We start from the raw sequence: 20,144 nt of genomic DNA on the forward strand, positions 1-20,144 counted from the left end.
AAATCCTCTGAAATGGAAATGAGGACAACCACTCCATTCACAATATCTTCAAAAAAAAATAAAATACTTGGGAATCAACCTAACAAAAGAGGTGAAAGACTTATACAATGAAAACTACAGAACCCTCAAGAGAGAAATAGAAGAAGATCTTAGAAGATGGAAAAATATACCCTGTTCATGGATAGGCAGAACTAACATCATCAAAATGGCGATATTACCAAAAGTTCTCTATAGGTTTAATGCAATGCCAATCAAAATCCCAAGGGCATTTCTTGTAGAAATAGAGAAAGCAATCATGAAATTCATATGGAAAAATAAAAGACCCAGAATAGCAAAAACAATGCTAAGCAGGAAGTGTGAATCAGGCGGTATAGCGATACCAGACTTCAAACTATACTACAGAGCAATAGTAACAAAAACAGCATGGTACTGGTACCAAAACAGGCGTGTGGACCAATGGTACAGAATAGAGGACACAGAAACCAATCCACAAAACTACAACTATCTTATATTTGATAAAGGGGCTAAAAGCATGCAATGGAGGAAGGATAGCATCTTCAACAAATGGTGCTGGGAAAACTGGAAATCCATATGCAACAAAATGAAACTGAATCCCTTTCTCTCGCCATGCACAAAAGTTAACTCAAAATGGATCAAGGAGCTTGATATCAAATCAGAGACACGCCGTCTGATAGAAGAAAAAGTTGGCTACGATCTACATTCGGTGGGGTCGGGCTCCAAATTCCTCAATAGGACACCCATAGCACAAAAGTTAATAACTAGAATCAACAAATGGGACTTACTCAAACTAAAAAGTTTTTTCTCAGCTAAAGAAACAATAAGAGAGGTAAATAGGGAGCCTACACCCTGGGAACAAATCTTTACTCCTCACGCTTCAGATAGAGCCCTAATATCCAGAGTATACAAAGAACTCAAAAAATTAGACAATAAGAGAACAAACAACCCAATCAACAAATGGGCCAAGGACCTGAACAGACACTTCTCAGAGGAGGACATACAATCAATCAACAAGTACATGAAAAAATGCTCAACATCTCTAGCTGTCAGAGAAATGCAAATCAAAACCACCCTAAGATACCATCTCACTCCAGTTAGATTGGCAGCCATTATGAAGTCAAACAACAACAAGTGCTGGCGAGGATGTGGGGAAAAGGGTACACTTGTACATTGCTGGTGGGACTGCAGATTGGTGCAGCCAATTTGGAAAGCAGTATGGAGATTTCTTGGAAAGCTGGGAATGGAGCCACCATTTGACCCAGCTATTCCCCTTCTTGGTCTATTCCCTAAAGACCTAAAAAGAGCATGCTACAGGGACACTGCTACATCGATGTTCATAGCAGCACAGTTCACAATAGCAAGACTGTGGGACCAACCTAGATGCCCTTCAATAGACGAATGGATAAAAAAAAAAGTGGCATTTATACACAATGGAGTATTACTCTGCATTAAAAAATGACAAAATCATAGAATTTGCAGGGAAATGGATGGCATTAGAGCAGATTATGCTAAGTGAAGCTAGCCAATCCCTAAAAAACAAATGCCAAATGTCTTCTTTGATATAAGGAGAGTAACTAAGAACAGAGTAGGGTCGAAGAGCATGAGAAGAAGATTAACATTAAACAGGGATGAGAGGTGGGAGGGAAAGGGAGAGAGAAGGGAAACTGCATGGAAATGGAAGGAGACCCTCAGAGTTATACAAAAGTACATACAAGAGGAAGTGAGGGGAAAGGGAAAAATAATACAAGGGGGACAAATGAATGTCAGTAGAGGGGGCAGAGAGAGAAGAGGGGAGGGGAGGGGAGGGGAGGGGGGATAGTAGAGGATACGAAAGGCAGCAGAACACAACAGACACTAGTATGGCAATATGTAAATCAATGGATGTGTAACTGATGTGATTCTGTAATCTGTATATGGGGTAAAAATGGGAGCTCATAACCCACTTGAATCAAAGTGTGAAATATGATATATCAAGAACTATGTAATGTTTTGAACAACCAACAATAAAAAATTAAGAAAAAAAAATTAAATTAAATTAAATCCAACACAAATGCTGTAATCCAGGGAAACTTGATGGTTCAAGGCCAGATTTCAAAATCAAAAAGGAAAATGTTCAATCAATATGTCAACATACCAAAACTCACATTTTCTTTATAAGGCCAAATCCTCACTATGTTAACCAGTGACTGGCTTCTTTGGCATATTTTATTTTGAAGAAGGTAGACATTTTAATACCCAAACGTTGTATTTCCCTTTTCAAACACAAAAACAAACTCTCAGTTTTTTAAAAGTTATGTTAAGTCACTGCCTTTGTACAAGAGACAATTAATAGTTTTGTGTCAAATTATGTGCTTTTAAAATTTTTCTTTGTTTCTCTCTAGTGGATGATACCGTGGTTGCCATTCCCTACGGAAGTAGACACATTCGCCTTGTCCTAAAAGGACCTGATCACTTGTGTAAGTAAACCCAATGTTTTCCTTTGGGGATTGGGAGGTTTTGCCATTATTATTTATTTTTGTTCCACAAAGTATTAAAACACAAGAGTACAAATCTCTCCACTCTATCAGAATATGATATTTTGTCTCTCTTTTGGCTGCCTGATGAGATGGCAGAAACCTCTGTGGTAATTACTGATAGCCACAGTCATCCTGAAAAATGCAAATAGATGGTCCTGATGAGATATTCATGGGGGTTGGGCACATGCTTATGCTCTTCTTTCTCTTTAATCCATCTCAATCTTTTTTTTTAATCTCACCACTCCTTTCTTCTTCCTCTTTCCAACCCTTCTTTTCTTTCCTTCATTTTTCCCCCTAATCTCATATTCCATTACTTAATCAATCCAGATAAACACAAAACTACCAAACAAACTGAAATCTCCTATGTATTAAACCAGGGCCCTTATATATTAGAATTCAGGATTAGAAGGTAATTAGAAACCCAAGGATCAAATGATAGCTTTAGCCCTCTAAGGTTTGTGCAAAAATTGGTCTCTAGTCATGCCAGGGCAGCAATGCACAGTCAGATTACTTTTTTTATTACTGCTTAGTTCGTTTTAGATGTACATCTGTAAGTTACAAGCAGAAACTTATAGGCTATAAACAAAGGTGAAGGTGGGAGAGATTATGCTAACATTTTCTAAGAAATTTGGTTTCATTTGAAGGCTTTCACCTCATTTGGTCCCTTGAGCCCTCTAATCTCTAATCTAATTGTTCCTGGATTCCCACAAAGACATCCCTTATCTTCTCTCCTTCTCCTCTCCCACACGTCTATGAAACCAATTTAAATAGCAAGTATTATTTTTTAGTAATTAGATTATAATGAATGAAACTGTGCTAGAAAGATCAACAAGAGGAAGAGAATCAGAACCTGTGAAAGTTAATATAGCATACTCTAGTCTTCAAACATAAAAATGAATATTTTTCATCAAAAAGGTAGGATATGAATGGTCCTGTGAAACAAAAGAATAAGTGAAGTACAGTTTAGGCAAAATGAAAAAGCACCGATAAGTCACCTTATATTGGTCCAAATTATTTTCTAATTCTGAACAATCTTATAAAAGATAGCATTCACATGCCAAAGTTAATATATGCATGTATAGTATTACCGGTCAAATGATTTGTTTTTCCCCTTGAGAACTGGACAGAGCTAACTGATGGTGTAACAACCCCACTCAGAAACAGTATTTTTGTCAGCAGTAACAGAGACAGAAATAAAATATTCAGTCTGAGATTACTATTAAGTGGGGGAATGACTCCTCCTTGCAGAAAAAGATTTAAAAGAAAAATTGATTTTTATAAATATATTAGTCTCCCAAGTTTCCTGATTACATAATCACCAAGAAATTGAAGAATTGTCCTTATTTGGTTTAATTGATTTGCAGATGTGATAGGTAAAGACTGAAATGATATTCATAAATGATGAAAAGCAATATATGGTCTGTTTTTTTTTCCACCCAACACACATACCGTTGGCAAATGTAGCTGTTTTGTTTTGTTTTGTTTGTTCTGTTGCTGTTGTTGTTTTTGCATTTGGCATGTATTTCAGCAGAATGAATGTGGAAGTGATTCCCTGTTTCTCCTGCAGCCCTTTTGCCCTTCATTCCCAGAAACTGGTTCAGTATGGGACTAACCTTAAATATTTAGTGCCAGATCAGAAGACTAGGTGATCTTGTCCAGCCCCAGCTCATCTTTAATCAAAAGTACATCGAGAAGAACAGCTGGGATACCTCTTCATAAAATTGAATTAGATGTTCAGATCCAGGCCTAGACCTCCAGGATTTTTCCAAAACTATGTTAATTCATGTTCTGGAGCTATTTCTGCAATTGCACGTAAGGCAGCTTGAGGAATAAAGGCTGGAGGAAGGAGATTCAGCACTACGGCTTTCTTCTTTTGATGATAAATATGATTCCCAAATCCAGTGTCCCCTTGAGGTTCTCCTGTGGGGCCCTATGTCCTGTGGGGTTCTCTCCATCCTGGGGCAGAATGGTAAAGCCTGACATATCCTATGAGAAGGGCTCCACAGACTTCATCAGAAGGTCACTGTGTATTTAGTTGAATACCAACATTTTCCATCTTTGGTATTCCTTAGAGTAGAGAACTTGAGGTAGTCTGAGTCTCAAATAATAAAGTACAAAATACTTTAGGTACTTGAGTACCTCCAGAGACCTTAAAATTGTTTTTAACACAGAACCCCAATCATTAAACAGATAAGAATAGAGCCATTCTGACTGAAGCTGTGGTAGGAAGCCTGGAGCGCCACACAAGCCTTCTTTCTGCTGAACAGGCACTGCCAAGACCAAAGGTTTTGTGCAATTTTAGAAACAATTAGACTTAATCCATCTATTTTTCTTCATCTCCTAGACAATTTCTATAGATCTCCTGTCAGTCAGAGGAGAACATAGTCTTCTCTGGCATACATATCATAAGCAATATCATCCCAGTATGTTCTGATTTCATACAACAAATGATGTTTCATAGACTCTGTCATTGACAAAATTCAGATCTAAATGCTGCAGGAATCAAGTTTTCTTTTTGTATCAAGTACTTATAAAATACTATATATGTGTATAACATTGAATTAGTTATCAAAATTAATTTTTAAAAAAGAAAAGGTAAAAAAGAATAGCCCCTGTCTTTAAGCCACTACAGTTTTGGTTTTTGGTACCACGGATTGAACCTGCTTAACTACTGAAACACATCCCCAGCCCTTTTTATTTATTGATTTTTAAAAAATTTTTGACACAGGGTCTTGCTAAGTTGCTTAGGGCATCACTAAGTTGCTGAAGCTGGCTTTGAACTTATGATCCTCCAGCCTCAGCCTCCAGAGCTGCTGGGATTGCAGGTATGCACTACTGTACTCGGTCACTATAGTTTCTTCATCCTGAGCAATAGCATATATGAATTAGCAACCAGAATTTTTTTTAAAAAAAACTCAAGTTAAAGCCTAAATATAAACCCTCATGGATGCTGAGGCAACTCTGAGATGCACCTGGGATCTCATAGGACAAAAAGAAGAGTGAAGGATAGCCCAAACTGAGGGCCATCCAAACAGAAATCACTGAGTTGTGTATGGGAGATGGTTTAATCAAAGAAAAAGGGTTGCTGTAGATTGGTGTTTCCACAGGAGGTCATCTGAGCAAATCAAACTTTTTTTGTGACTGGAGCCTTGAATGCTTGGCTAATGAATTTTAAAATAATTTTATTTGTAGCATAAATTCCTATGTGATCCAGAAATGCCTATATATTTCATTTATATCACTATATAAATAAAAAAAATCACTATATCCATAGCTCAAAACTTTGTTACATAAACTGTGCTTACATGTGGTCTATGGTAGCCCCAGGAACATCTCTCTTTCCTCTTCATGTGTCTGATTACATAGATTTGGAAACCAAAACCCTCCAAGGGGCTAAAGGTGAAAACAGCCTCAGCTCTACAGGAACATTTCTCGTGGACAATTCTACTGTGGACTTCCAGAAATTTCCAGACAAAGAGATTCTGAGAATGGCTGGACCACTGACAGCAGATTTCATCGTCAAGGTGAGCCCACTTAGGTATCTTATTTTCAAGCTACATCCAAACTGATGGTACTTACTATCTCCCAAAGAGAGATTACACATTAAGTTTTGATATATATTTGAAAAGGCTATTTGTTATCTAGGAAATATTTAATTCAAAGTTATTGAGCAGGCTACATCTAGACTTAATAAGAATATATTATTTTGGGGAATATCTTTATTCGTATATACATGCACATACATATATACATACACAATATACATACGCATACACTCATGCATATATGTGTGTATATGTCACTATATATGTGTGTGTATGTATGTATTCATAAACATATATTTATATGTATTGTTATATATATTGATATATATATCAACAATATATATAAATATATGTTATTGATTAAAATGACCCCACCTAAGAATCCAGGGTATCATTGGTTGGGGGATATAAACTTTCTAAACAATTAGGATAGAGTCATTGCCTCATAGAGTATCCTCAGTAAAAGTAAAATACAAACAGATTATCCCAGACATAGGTTTGGTCCACTAATCATGCTTGCAATGGCAAGTTCTGTTTTCTCTTTTCCTGGCAATAAGACTAACTTGTTTCCTTCTATCAGAGCTTCCCTACTCTTCAAGGTAATATAAAACACATTGCTGGAAGCAACATACACATTCTGTTGGAAAAATGCACACACTGGGAGAACGTTTTGGAATCACAATAAAATAAAACATATTTTTTGCTTCAGTAGGTCAGGAGGACCTGAAGGATTTCAGCTGTAAAGCTGTAAAACTTGTAATGTGTCCAGGACTCCATAAATTTTTTTTCATCATGGGACTTGGAGCCAGAGGACATTTGATTTAAGCTAAGACTTGATGACCCCATGGCAGCTGAAAGTAAAAATGCATATAGGAAAATGTGATAGGCAGTGAGGCTGGAATGGAAGAAGGGTTGCAGAATTCTATCCTCTGTGCCTAAATGCATGGTAGCTCTTTTTAATCTAGTCCAGATGCCAACCACATGGACATGGACAAGAAGCTACAAACCATTAGAGATAGCTCACAATAGGAATTATATTGTAGGAATTAAATAATTTCTGTTAAGTAAGCGAATTCAGAAAAGAAATGAGATATGTCTTTACTCTTGGAAGTCCTTAGAGTATGTTGAATAGATCATTTACACCATAGTAATTTCCCCCATGGCCTTGCAAGGGTTCATCTAGAATTGAATTCAAATAACATTATACCTTTTTAAATAGCTCATAGCACTGTCAAATGCATTTCATCTATCTAGTTGTCTTCTGTGCACTACTACTTGGATATCCTATAGGCCCAATGAGCTCAACATATTTAAAATTGAACTTGTCTAGCTCTTTTAGATAAGAAGTGCATCATCTATCCAGGAAAGTCAGAAACCTTTGATTCACTCTGATATTGCCTTCTCTTAAACCAAACACTAAACGTTGCCTGGTTTGCCTCTATTCCACCTCTCAGGATTTTTTTTTTTCTTCTCCATCCTTGCTGTCTCTGTCTTATGTAGTCAGGCCTTCCCATTTTCTCACCTGAGCTAATACCATGGACTCTGAGTAATTTTCCAGCCTCTGATCCATCATGTATGTTGCCTTCAGAATGAGTTTTTGAAGTCATAATTCCACTTTCCATAATCCTTCATAGTCCCTCACCACTACTCACTGCTCTGAAGTTAAAATGCAAATGCATAGCATAGTATCTATGGGTACTATCGAGTATCTGGATTCTGCCTACCTTTCCAGCCTCACCTTTAATGTTGCCCTGTTTCAGCCAGTGAATGACTTCATGCCCTCACACCTTCCTTCTCACAGGCTCAGTGACTTTGTAAAGCGCAGTGTTCTCTGCCTGGAATGCTCTCCATTTTTTCTTGCATTCTCTTCAGTAACTCCTGTTTGTTCTTTGATTTCTTCTTCCAGAAGTATTCCAGAACTTCATCCCAAATTTCTGTTTGCATTGGGTTTCTGTATTTGTATTCATATCTCCATAAGAAGAGACCAGGCAGCTTGAGCAAGTGCTGAGTGGATAAGGAATATTGCATAAAGCAATTGTTTGAGAAGAGCAGATGCTGACATCTGTTTTACCCACCAGAAAACTTAGCTTCAGGGAAGTTGAATGACACCTAAGTACACCCATGGTAAACCAGGACTAGAAATCACATCTCTTTTCTTCCGTCCCAGAACTCTTTTCAGTATTCTATGTTGCTTCAGTATTTTATTATTTCCTCTTAAGAGTTCACTACAAAACATCAGGAATCAAATAAATGTAACCTTATTTTAAGACAAATTATGTAAAATTAAAGTGAATTTACATGTTTGGAAAAGAGCCAGATAATTTCAGAAAATATAGAAGAAAAAGAAGAAAAATACCTTTTTTCCAATGATTTGTCATGAAATAACTTTTTCTTCTCCAATTTTCCTCATGAAAATTAGCCTTTGATTAGCCTTTGATTTATCATTTTCCACAATTCAGTATTAAAAATTATATAATAGTATGTAATTTGGCTTTTAATGTAATTCAAAATTTAGTCTCTTCTGCACTATATATATTTTTATTAATCAGATACCCTTTATAAATTTAAAAGGCAGTGTATCTAATTCTTAAGCCAATTTCACATTAATAAACTTCATTAGGAAGAATCTCTATAATCAGCAGATTCCATGTGTATATATATTTTCTTTATCTATTCATCCATTGATAGACACTTAGATTGATCACATATCTGCCAGTGTAAATGATGCTGTAATAAACATGGGCATGCAGATGTTTCTTCAATTAGTTGATTTCATTTCCTTTAGATGTATACCCAGGAGTGGGATTGTTGAAGCATATGATAATTCTACTTTTAATTTTTTTGAGGAACCCCCATATTGTTTTTAAATAGTTAGACCACTTTACATCCTCACCAACAGTATGAGAGTTTCCTTTTCTGTACATTGTTGCTGACACTAATCTTTTGTCTCTTCTATAATAGCAACCATTCTAACAGACTTGAGGTGACATCTCATAGCAGTTTTGATTGCATTTCCCTGATGAACTCGTGATGTTGAGAATTTTTTCATATACCTGTTGGCCATTTGCTCATCTTCTTTTGAGAAATATATATTCAAACCACTTGTCAACTTTTTTTTTTTCTTTTTGTAAGGAGATTGAACCCAGGAGTACTTAACCACTGAGCCACATCCTAGCCCTTTTTATTTTTTTATTTTTTGGATACAGGGTCCCAGGCCTCCTGAGTCACTGGGATTTAGGTGTGCAGCATTGTGCCTGGTTTTGGTGATTGTTTCTTTTCTTGGGGGTGGGTACCAGAGATTGAACTCAGGAGCACTTGACAACTGAGCCATATCCCCAGTTCTATTTTATATTTTATTTAGAGACAGGGTCTCAGTTGCTTAGCACCTCACTTTTGCTGAGGCTGGCTTTGAACTCACTATCCTCCTTCCTCAGCCACCTGAGCCACTGGGAATACAGGTGTACACTACAGCACCCAGGTATTGATTGTTTCTTTTGCTGTATAAAAACTTTTTCATTTGAGGTAATCCCATGTTTTATGTTTTTGCTTTTTTGCCTTTGCTTTGGGGGTCAAATCCAAAAAATCACTGTTCAGACCAAGGTTGTAAAGCATTTCTCAATGTTTTCTTCTAGTATTATTATAGTTTCAGGACCTACTTTTTAGGTCCTAACTTTTGTGTATGGTGTGAGTTGATTTTTGTGTAGAGTGTGAGATAAGGGTCGAATTTCATTCTTCTGCCTACAGATATCCAGTTGTCCAGACACCATTTATTAAAGAGACTCTCCTTTCCCCAATGTGTGTTCTTGGCAACTTTGTCAAATATCAATTGACCATAAGGCCCAGATGAATTTCTGAATTCTCTATTCTGTATCTTTGTTCTGTCTTTATGCAAATCCCATGCTGGCATTATTACCACAGGTTTGTAGTAGATTTTGAAGATAGAGTTATGTCTCCGTTGTTGATTTTGGATTAAGACTGCTTTGGCCATTCAGGGTTAAACAGCAAATAGTACAAGTGTTCCTTCTTCTCTCTATTCTTGCCAACACTTTTTCTTTCTATTTCTGTAAAAATATCATTGGATAGAAATTAGATTGAATCTGTAGATCACTTTAGGTAGTATGGACATTTTAATGATATTAATTCTTTCAATCCATAAACATGGGATATTGTTTCATTTATTTCTCTCTTGCTCAATTTCTTTCTTTGGTGTTTTGGTTTTCAGTGTATAGACATTTCACCTCCTTGGTTAAATTTATTCCTAGCTTTTTTTTAAAGTAACTATTATAAAAGGGAAATTTTTACTTGTTTTTTGAATAGTTTGTTTTTAGTGTATAGAAATACAATTGATTTTTGTATGTTGAATTTTTATCCTTCAACTTGCCTGGATTAATTTATTAATTTGAATAGTGTTTTTAGCGGATGCATTATGTATTATATTAAGTTGTATCCTCTTTTTAAATAAGATTCCCAGGAATATAAAGGGCCATTTGTCAATCTCTTCATGGAACTTTATTGCCAAAATACCATTTATGATTTTTTAAAAGGAAATGACTTTTTTTGGCATAAAAGGGAGATTTCCTCACAACAAAGGAATTGTTACTTATTGCTATCGGTTCCAAAGGAATGTTTTAGGATCTCCTTTTCCAACCACCTTTAAATCTTTCTCATCTTGCTTCCTATGGGAGCATTTCTTCCAAAAATTTAAACTTGATACATTGACTGAGCAAACAGTTTTGGCAATGCCAGTGTAGTGTGGTAGAATAGATAAGCACTCTAGAATTTAATATATCCTGCTGCTTACCGAGTGTGTGACCATGAGCATGTTGGTTTACTTTCTTGAGCCTGTTTACTCATTTATAAGATGGTAATATAATACTGCTTTCTTCCAATAGAGCCCTTGTTAGGGATTAAGTGAGATAATATGTATAAAAGTAGATAGAATCAAATTACTTCCTTCCTGTTTTTGAAATACTTTAACCTCCAGTCAAATCAATCACAATATCCTCTCTACACAATAGCAGAAAGTGACTTCTCTGAAGATGATCAAAGACTCATCTATTTATCATCAATTTACAACCGACTTTCTCAGGAACCATTTGGCAGATATAGCCATTTTAATATAAATGGAAATGAAAGATGATTGGTTGTGACATCTATCAATACATTAATCATAGGGTGATCTGGCTATTTGCTGGATGACTGGCTGGCGTAGTATTCCCTTCCTTTTTTTTTCCCCATGCTCTGTGCATCTTTTTCGAAGCTGCAAATTCAATGAAAGATAATGATCTTTCCTGGTAGAAGAGGGTCTTTCTCAGTCAGAAGTCCTTCCTTCATTAGAACCTCCAACTTAGCTCTACTTGTGAAAACAGTCAAGATAATTTTGTATGTGTTCTGGTTTTGCCCACTTGAAAATCTGAGTCAGAAAACCAGATTAGAATATGATCAAAGTATGTTACATGCTGAATGATATGCCACAAGGAAACCCATTATCTGTATAATTAAAATATACTACTAAAAATAAATAGGAAAAAAAAGACAAAAAAAAGGAAACCAGATTAGATTAGAAAGTGAAGAGAATCCAAGTTACTCATGTAGTAGAGGTATACAGCCAAAAAGAAAACAATAAGTATATGCAGAGTTAAGAGCATTGTTCCATAATTCATGAACTGGATGCTGGAGAACAGTTATTTCCTGCAGAGGACAATTTAAAAAATGCATTACATTTTTATAGCTGGAGGATTTAGTTAGGAATATTTGCATCATCTCAACTTTCCCCTGAAAAGCGTTTTGTATGTCTCTCTGTGTGTTTTATAAATTAGCAGATATCATTGGTAGGTTTTCATCATGTGAAACATGATGTTTTGAAGATATGTACATTGTGGAATGGTTAAGTCTACCTAATTAACAAATGTGTTAGTTCACAAAGTTATCATTTCTGTAGTTAGAGGACTATAAAAATGAGCATTTTTAGTATTCTAAGGGAATAAAAAGCTCATGGTTTCCATTTGTATCAGTTCAAGTATTAGGCAGAGATAATGCTTTCAGATTTTGTTTTGAACAGCCTTTAGCATAACCCCCATTTTTTTTTTTTTTTTTTGTACCAGGGATTGAACCCAGGTCACTTAACCACTGAACTACATCCCCAGCCCTTTTTTATTTTTGATTTTGAGACAGGATCTTGCTAAGTTGCTTAGGGCCTTGCTAAGTTTGGGGCTGACTTTGAACTCATGATCCTCCTGCCTCAGCCTGCCGTGTCACTGGGATTACAGGTGTGTGCCACTGTGCTCAGCTCCAAAAGTTCTTTTTATTATTATTAGGAGAATTATAGGAGAAGCCTTGAAAGAAGTAACATCAGCAAAGTAATGAGAGTTCAAAGTTCACTTTGCCAGTAAGTTTATGGAATTTCTCTCTCTCTCTCTCTCTCTCTCTGTGTGTGTGTGTGTGTGTGTGTGTGTGTGTGTCTGTGTGTCTGTGTCCATCCTTCTTGTAAAAGAACTTTGATACTTAGGGCTGATTGACTGTCATATATGATATCTTCCCTCTCCTAGTTTACAATGTCATTTGGGAAGTAAAACACTGAATAGAGAAGTTTGAAATAATAATGTATATAATTGAGTGCTGAAGTAAAAAGGACTGGTGGTAAAAGCTACAGATATTCAGATATTCACTATGCTTTAAGGTGATTAGAAAGCATTCTGAGAAATGGGCAGCCTGTGAATCTTGAGTAATATTGTAATAACCAATTTTTTCCTCCAGTGGAGGCTGAGCTTTGGCAAAATTTTAAGCCCTGATTGGTTTTGCCCTGCTATCCAGCCTGTTCCAGATGGTCTCCTCATACCATTTAACCTGTGCTTGTAAAGGGGAAAAAAAAAAAATTGTCCTCAAGCGAGGGTTCTTGAGAGTAAAAGTTGAAATCAGTGGTAGGAAAGCAAAGAAGTAAAGGTAAGTAGTGATTCATTTTCCTACACAACTTTTACATGTAGTGATTCCTCCATTCAGGACTCCCCTTTTTGCTGATAGGTTCCAAGAGTTTAGAACTGAGATTCCAGGACCCTAGGTTTCTTTCTGGGTTTCACGCACTGTTTTGCTAATCACACAGCAAGCTTTGAGATACAGAGCCAGAGAGCGGAGTACTTGCTTTTTTCCTGCTGAGTGCAGACCCCTCTGCAGTCCTGCCTGCTGGCCTGCTCTGCTCCTGTGCTTCCTCCATCTGAGCACTAGGACAGTCTTTCCAGGATCTGGTCTGCTCTGTTCCTCAGCATTTCCTGCCTGGCCCATCTTTTCCACCTTCTTAGTTCCTTACAAACGGCACATCTGTTGTTCCCAAAGAAACATCTCTGGTCCACTGCGTTATTGCCCAGGGTCCTGGGCAACTTCAGCCATAACCAACGCCTCTCTTGAGCTGTAGGCCTATGGGCTGAACTGCAGTATGTTTTTAACTGAGGTCTACAGTGCTAGGAGGACTAGAAAACTCTCTAAAAAAGCACAAAGGGGAAATTGAATACTCACAACTTTTATATCATTTTTACCTAATAATCTCTAACCTTAGTACGTCCAACTGCTAAAATGATCAGGTATTCCAAACAGTAGGTTGATAGAATCTATACTTCATCCCAGTAACAACTGGCATTTTTACAAGCCCTTTACAGTAGACTAAAACAGACTTGACTAGACTAGACCATCGGTGGCCCTGAGAGCATTGTCACCAAGTCAGCACTGAGGTCCCAGCTCAGATACACGGTAGTGGGTCACCTATGCTTCCCTTTGCCCGCCTGCTATCATCAGAGCAGCGACTGAACTACAGCCATGGCGGATTAGGGGCACCCCTGCCACCTGCCTCCCTGGGGCAGAAATTTCTACAATATCAATGAGAGAAAGCAATTTAGTTGGATAACCAAAAGCTCACAAATTGCCCTTTACTCAACAGAGAAGAAAAATGCTTTTGCTGACCTTTATCTGGGAAAGCCATCGTGTACCTGCTAATGTCCTCATGTGTTTATTTCTCCTTGGTTCCTTTGATTGAACTGGGCCACACACACACATTCCCACTGTCTTCCAGCTCTCCCTTGACAATGCAATCAATTGCTGTGGACGGGGGCCAGTTTTAGTCTTCTCATCTGCTTTTAGGTGAGATGTCATTACATTGCAGTAGAAACACTGAGACATTGTAATTATGAGAAAAGCTTGGTTCAGAACTTCTTTATTCTTATTAGCATAGGGAGGTCAAAATTACATATGCCAGATGTGTTCAGCTCCTTACACCAACATTCTAAGGTGTCAAACTGAAGCTTTCAGCATACTCTTGAGAATTAGCACATGATGATTGAGGATTCAGAGTTTATGAAGGTGCAGAACTAATGATAACAAGGGGCCAAACAGGCCAGACTTAAGAAAACCAGAGGAAAGGAGCATGGCAAGCTCATTGACATGAATAATATTTGGCCGTCAGAGTTAGACATCAGATTGGCCTCACCTTTGTTATTTTAAGGATTTGTTTCTACTTTAAAATGAAAAATTAAGAAAATACTATGAAGACAGATGCAAGAATACAACTAAAGATAAATGTGTATGTATCATCACAATACCACTGTGGAGACTGCATGAAACTATGAAAAGATTGGCAGCTTTAGAGCTATGTAGAACCATCTTGCTATTCCATAGCTGTGTGGCCTTCAATAAGTCACTGAAACTCTCTGAGCCTAATTTTTCCCATTTCAACTTAAATATGGAAAATAACATAATACAGTTTTAAGGTTAGAATTAATGTAAATAAAATATACCTCACATGTGGTAGGCATACAGTAAGTGCTGCTTGTTACTGTTATTGTTACAGAAAGAATGTGATTATAGAGAAGGGGAAATCAGGAATGTTATCCATGTGGCCAAAATCAAGCAAGATTATGTGGCCAGCGATTCAGACACCTCCTGACTGGTTTCATCTATTTAAAATAAAGAGGTCCCAATCCAAGCCAGTTCGCGCACACCCATAATTCCAGCAACTTGGGAGGCTGAGGCAGGAGATCATAAATTCAAGGCCAGCCTCCATGACTTAACTAGACCTTATCTCAAGATATAAAGGACTAGAGTTGCAGCTCAGTGGTAGATGGCCTCTGGGTTCAATCCTCAAAATAAATAAAGAGATCCTTTTACATTTCTAATAAATAAAGAGATCCTTTTTCATTTCTAATCTCTTCAAATGTAAGCATACAGCCTCAGAATTTATGGTTCTTTTTTACAGAACTTACTAAGAGCAATATTCTTCCCAACCAGCTTATTTTCTTTCCTTCGACATGGTGTTTGCTAGCCCTCCCAGTAACACCAACACTCCTCCTCATCCCTTTCTTCCTCTTAGGCTTCTATTGGTAACCTCTAGGAAGCCAAAAAATTACTTGCTCCACCTTTTTGCCTTTTAACCAGACCAAAAGGCAAGCGCTGGCCTCAGAACGAGGCTTCTCCAAACATGGTGATATTCCATCCTCCTGGCTTTGGCTATAAAGAGATGTGATGCCCACCCCACCCCACCCCCACATACATTCTTAGGACTCAGTTTCTAGCATTGTGAAAGGGACTCATAGCGGGGAATAGTGTCTCCGGGTTTAAATGAATTTTCTGATATTTTCATTTTTTTCCAGGAGGCTGCAATAGCTTTCCAAGTATCATAACCACACATGTCAAGAGAGGTAGGGGTTTTTGTGAGCTGAAAAAGAAAAACTTTCTAAAGAATGTTATTAATTCTATAATTCTATATCCCTAAGATAGCAGAAATTAGTACCCTTTTCTAGGTCCACTGTTTTCGTTTTAAAGAAGGGAATTGGATCACTGTCTATTCTAATTAGAGTGCTCCGTGAATCAGCTGCAGTATTCTATGAGATGATAGGTAGGTTTTCTTCCCTCTTTTTTTTTTCTTCCTCACTAGCAGTCCTAGGCATTCTGAGGAATATTTCCATATTCCCATCCAAACTCTAAAAGCTGACCTAGAGTTTGGCACTTACCAATTTTTCTTGGCCCTGTTTCTTCAGTATTCCTATTTCTCTTACATCCTAGGTGTTTAGTCCACATGTCAAGATCAGTAGCAGAGAAGTGGGCTATCTTTAAAATAACCCAAGGGCAAGATCCATCAGTTTACCCTACATAAAAAGAGTTGGAACACTGAGAAAGCTTAGAAACCCTTAACAAAGACAGGCCGTGTGATTCAGCTGCACTTGATACTTCTTTATTTATAATGTAGCGGGAGTAAAGAGTGATCCTCTCAATTGTCCGTGGAACTCCCTTTAGTATAATAAATAGTCCAAGTCTTGCCCAACAGTCTAAATATCGTAGGGCGCGTCACTCTGTCTTCATGAGATTAATTGTTCATGTTAGGTACTTTTCCCTTCTCTTTCACTTTGAGAATGTTTTCTCAACCTTATACTTTTAAGAGTCATTAAAGAATTCTTGCCTCACATTCCCCCTTTTAAAATAGGAGTTGTAATTTCCATAAGCACCAATCTTATTTGAAAGTAATTGTTTTTATAATATAAATTGGGGTTTTTAAAGTTTAGTTCTTAAACTATCTACATTTGAATTGCCTGGTTATCTGGGCTTGGGCCCAGGAATTTGCATTTTAGCAAGTTTCCAACTGGTAGCTTTGTACATTTAAATATATAAGTCACCAAACTGATAAGAAGCCTCCTAAATGTGTCTGAATTAATTCTTGAGGTTTTGTTTTTTTTTCTTAACCACAGACATTATCTTTCATTTGGGGCAGTGTCTGGCATTTATAATTTTCTTAGGACAAATTGTTTATTCCCCAGCGTATGTTTTAAAATGCACATAATTTTACTTGATGTATATATATGGAATGGAAATGCTGGCTTGAGATAACATGGTGGCAGAATCACAAATTGAGATGTTACCATTACCATCCTTTATTTTTATGGCAACAGACCTGAGAAGGTAAGGATAGTGGTGACCTAGGCAAGGGCCATTTGCTGGTTGTGTGATAAGATAAGCCAAGTTACCACTGCCACTTCTGTCCCAAGGCAGTTCCTCACATAGCCCAAGACCTTCAGTCCCTCCTCATCCAAAGTTGTTCTGGGATCCAGGAAGCACCACCCTGGCACGCTAGTTCTTCAACTTTCCTGTTGTCTCCTGCAGATCCGTGACTCAGGGCCCACAGATAGCACGGTCCAGTTCATCTTCTACCAGCCTATCATCCACCGGTGGAGGGAGACAGATTTCTTCCCCTGCTCAGCAACCTGTGGAGGAGGTAATAGTGTTGGTTTAACCTAGAAATTGTGGGCTTCTGAGAGCAGCAGTTGACTATGATAAGAGTGGAATAATTTCTGCATGGAAGAAATGGACTGTTGGGTGGACCCAATTCCTTCTTCTCAATGGAGACAAATCCTGAAGCCTTCCTGTAGGGCAGACCTCAGTGGAGATGCCACACACACATCTCCTTCTGGAGATACCCATGAGAGGGAGCAGTCCCCATTTCTTTCCTTGATTTCATGGAAAGCCCACAATAATTTGGCAGCAGTGTTGTCCTAAGGCACTTCTGGTTGAGTAGACGTCATTTATTCAGGGATCAAGTGAAGAGCGTTTGTCAAGGTGACTTGATTAGAGGAAATAGTCTATTACCAGAACAAAAATATTGCTGACTTAAGGTCAGTTATTTTTGGCTCTACCCCATGTATTAAAAGGAATGCCATGACTTTATATATTAATTAAAATGCATCTCTTCTGAAAACTCAGGAAGTGAATTGCTGTCTCCACTCTATCACATCTGAATCATGAATGGTATTTTGTGTTATGGGAAAATTTTTTGTTTTGTTTGTTTTTCTCTCCCATTTTCTGTTCTTTATACTTTGCCTGACTATACAATATTTGCTCTGAATTATTTTATAGTAATTTATGTTGTCATTTCCCTATAATAAATCAGTTAGGTCATTTAAATCTTTCTACTATTGTAACATAATGAATAACTTTATTCGTAAGTATTTTTCTTCTTTTAGATGATTTCCTTGGGATAAATACTCAACAGTAAGGACACTAGATAAAGGAGTTTCAGAAATTTGGAGGCTATTGGCATATATTACCAAAGTCTTTTCTGAAAGGCAACAAGCAATATGTGAATATTTTGGATTAACTGCCAACTTTTATAGATTATCTTTTCAGTTTTCCATATAATATATATATATATATGTATGTATGTATATATATATATATATATATATATATATCTTTGAAAATTAGCATATCAAATACATTCCACCCTAGCTTCAAATGACTGACTTTAAATAGTTTATCAACATAAACATCACTAAATTAGTTAGGCAAGAGATAAAAGGATGATACTACAAAATAGAGACAAACAATAATTCAAATTTTTTTGAGACAGTAAGAATATATGAGGTAGTTCACCTTTAACTGTCTCCATACATACCATGTGAACAAACCACTAGAAATATTGTTCTACAGAGCAGTGTTGGATTTTAGCTTAAAAGTAGTAAGTCAAAATGCCATCAAGTGCTTATATTCAATTGTTAAATAACTACTGATTCAACATTTTAAGCACTTCAATTGAATAGCTTTTGTGGTTGCTCTATCTATCCTGAATAGAAAATTGCTTTGTTTAAAAATAATCTGTCAATTGCTTTGATGCTTCTTGGGGAGCCATTATTTTGATATATTTATTAATAATTACCATAGAAAAGAGTTTCAAAGAAAGCAATCTAAGGTAATAATATTTTTTCTTTCTAAACAAATACCATGCTTTATGAGAAAGAGCAATTCAATTATATGCACACTACACCAGGTTCACCTAGAGCTGCTGTGAGGGTATAATTTCAATAACCTTGACAATAGCTCAGTATAAAATAAGGCAATCAGTGTTAGATTCATATATACCCAATCCCTTTGGCCTAGTTTTGCTCACATTTAAGTGAAGAAACAGAACTCTAAGTGTTTTCAAATGTTTTCAGATATCAAATGCTTTGTTCAAAGGAAATCTTACTCAGGAAGCCCAGATAAAAGGAGAACTTCTCTCAGTAAAGCTGTAAAGGCTGCGGAGACCTGCATTTCTCTTATTTCACAGGCCATTTTGAAAATTACAAAAGAAATGATCTCTAAGTTCTCTTCTCTACTTCTCACTCCAGATTCAAATGGTTGTTCATTTTGCCCAGTGTAAAGAATTTCTATTCCAAGATACTTGTGAAACTCCAGAAAACAGAGTCATCTGACCATTCTGCTAAATGTTTTCATTTTCATTCTAACTTTTCACTTCATATGCACTATAATATCTTCAAAGCATTGGGTTTAGGTTGGCAATTTATGGTTTTGAAAATCATAATCTCAGATTTATAATTTTATTGTTTGTCCCCACATTTGCTGCATGATAAATTCTGCCCTTGAGCATAAATTGTCAGGTGTATAAATTATAGTGTGTTTACCTTGTCATAAAATTAGCTGCTTTGGAGTACAATGGATTTGAAAAATAAAAGTACGTTTACTCATCTAAAATATCATTTTGCTACTTGATTTTCTTATAAAGCAAAAAGTGTGGTGGAACATGTGTTCTTACCCATTGCTTTCATTACTTTCCATGCTTTTCATCTTTCCAATAGAATTTTAAAAGGTCTTTTTTTAGGTCCTTAATGAACAATTAATTTTTGTGGGTGGTCTGAGAACACTGCCTCAAGCCAGGAAATCTGGCTTAAAAGTCTCCTTCTGATTTCCTAAAATCTTTTGCAAGTCCCTTAACAATTTAAATCTTGCTTCCTGATACATGTTTAGCAATAACAGGACTCAACTACTGACCAAGGAGGATATACTTGAAGGGTTGATTAGGGTTAGAATGATATGAATATTTTTTTAAGTCTGTGTACATTTATTTTTCACCCCAGGATCTAAGTCTTGATCGCCACCCATGAGAGATGCACAGGACATTACAAGGCAGGTAGAAAAGATAACACATGATAATAAAACTATTACTCAGCAACTTTTAAAAAGAGGCTTCTTCACAATGATTTCCACGACTATATATAATTATAATATACCAAAAAATGTTATTTAAAAAGAGGCTTCT

At 36.7% G+C, this 20,144-nt stretch overlaps 1 protein-coding gene across 3 annotated transcripts in view; it reads left to right on the top strand.

Annotated features, from left to right (window-relative positions):
- Adamtsl1 (ADAMTS like 1) overlaps positions 1 to 20,144 on the top strand; it is a 935,498-nt gene that overhangs the window by 704,624 nt on the left and 210,730 nt on the right. For all 3 annotated transcript variants that reach the window (XM_058586373.1, XM_058586374.1, XM_046467403.2), the window contains 3 exons: positions 2,400 to 2,474; positions 5,901 to 6,058; positions 17,216 to 17,327. In XM_058586373.1, the coding sequence (XP_058442356.1) occupies positions 2,400 to 2,474; positions 5,901 to 6,058; positions 17,216 to 17,327 (345 nt within the window). The remainder of the gene's footprint in view (positions 1 to 2,399; positions 2,475 to 5,900; positions 6,059 to 17,215; positions 17,328 to 20,144) is intronic.

Source organism: Marmota monax, unplaced genomic scaffold (assembly GCF_021218885.2).
Source record: "Marmota monax isolate L192 unplaced genomic scaffold, Marmota_monax_Labrador192_F-V1.1 WCK01_AAM20220418_F8-fsc00033, whole genome shotgun sequence".
Lineage (NCBI taxonomy): Eukaryota > Metazoa > Chordata > Mammalia > Rodentia > Sciuridae > Marmota > Marmota monax.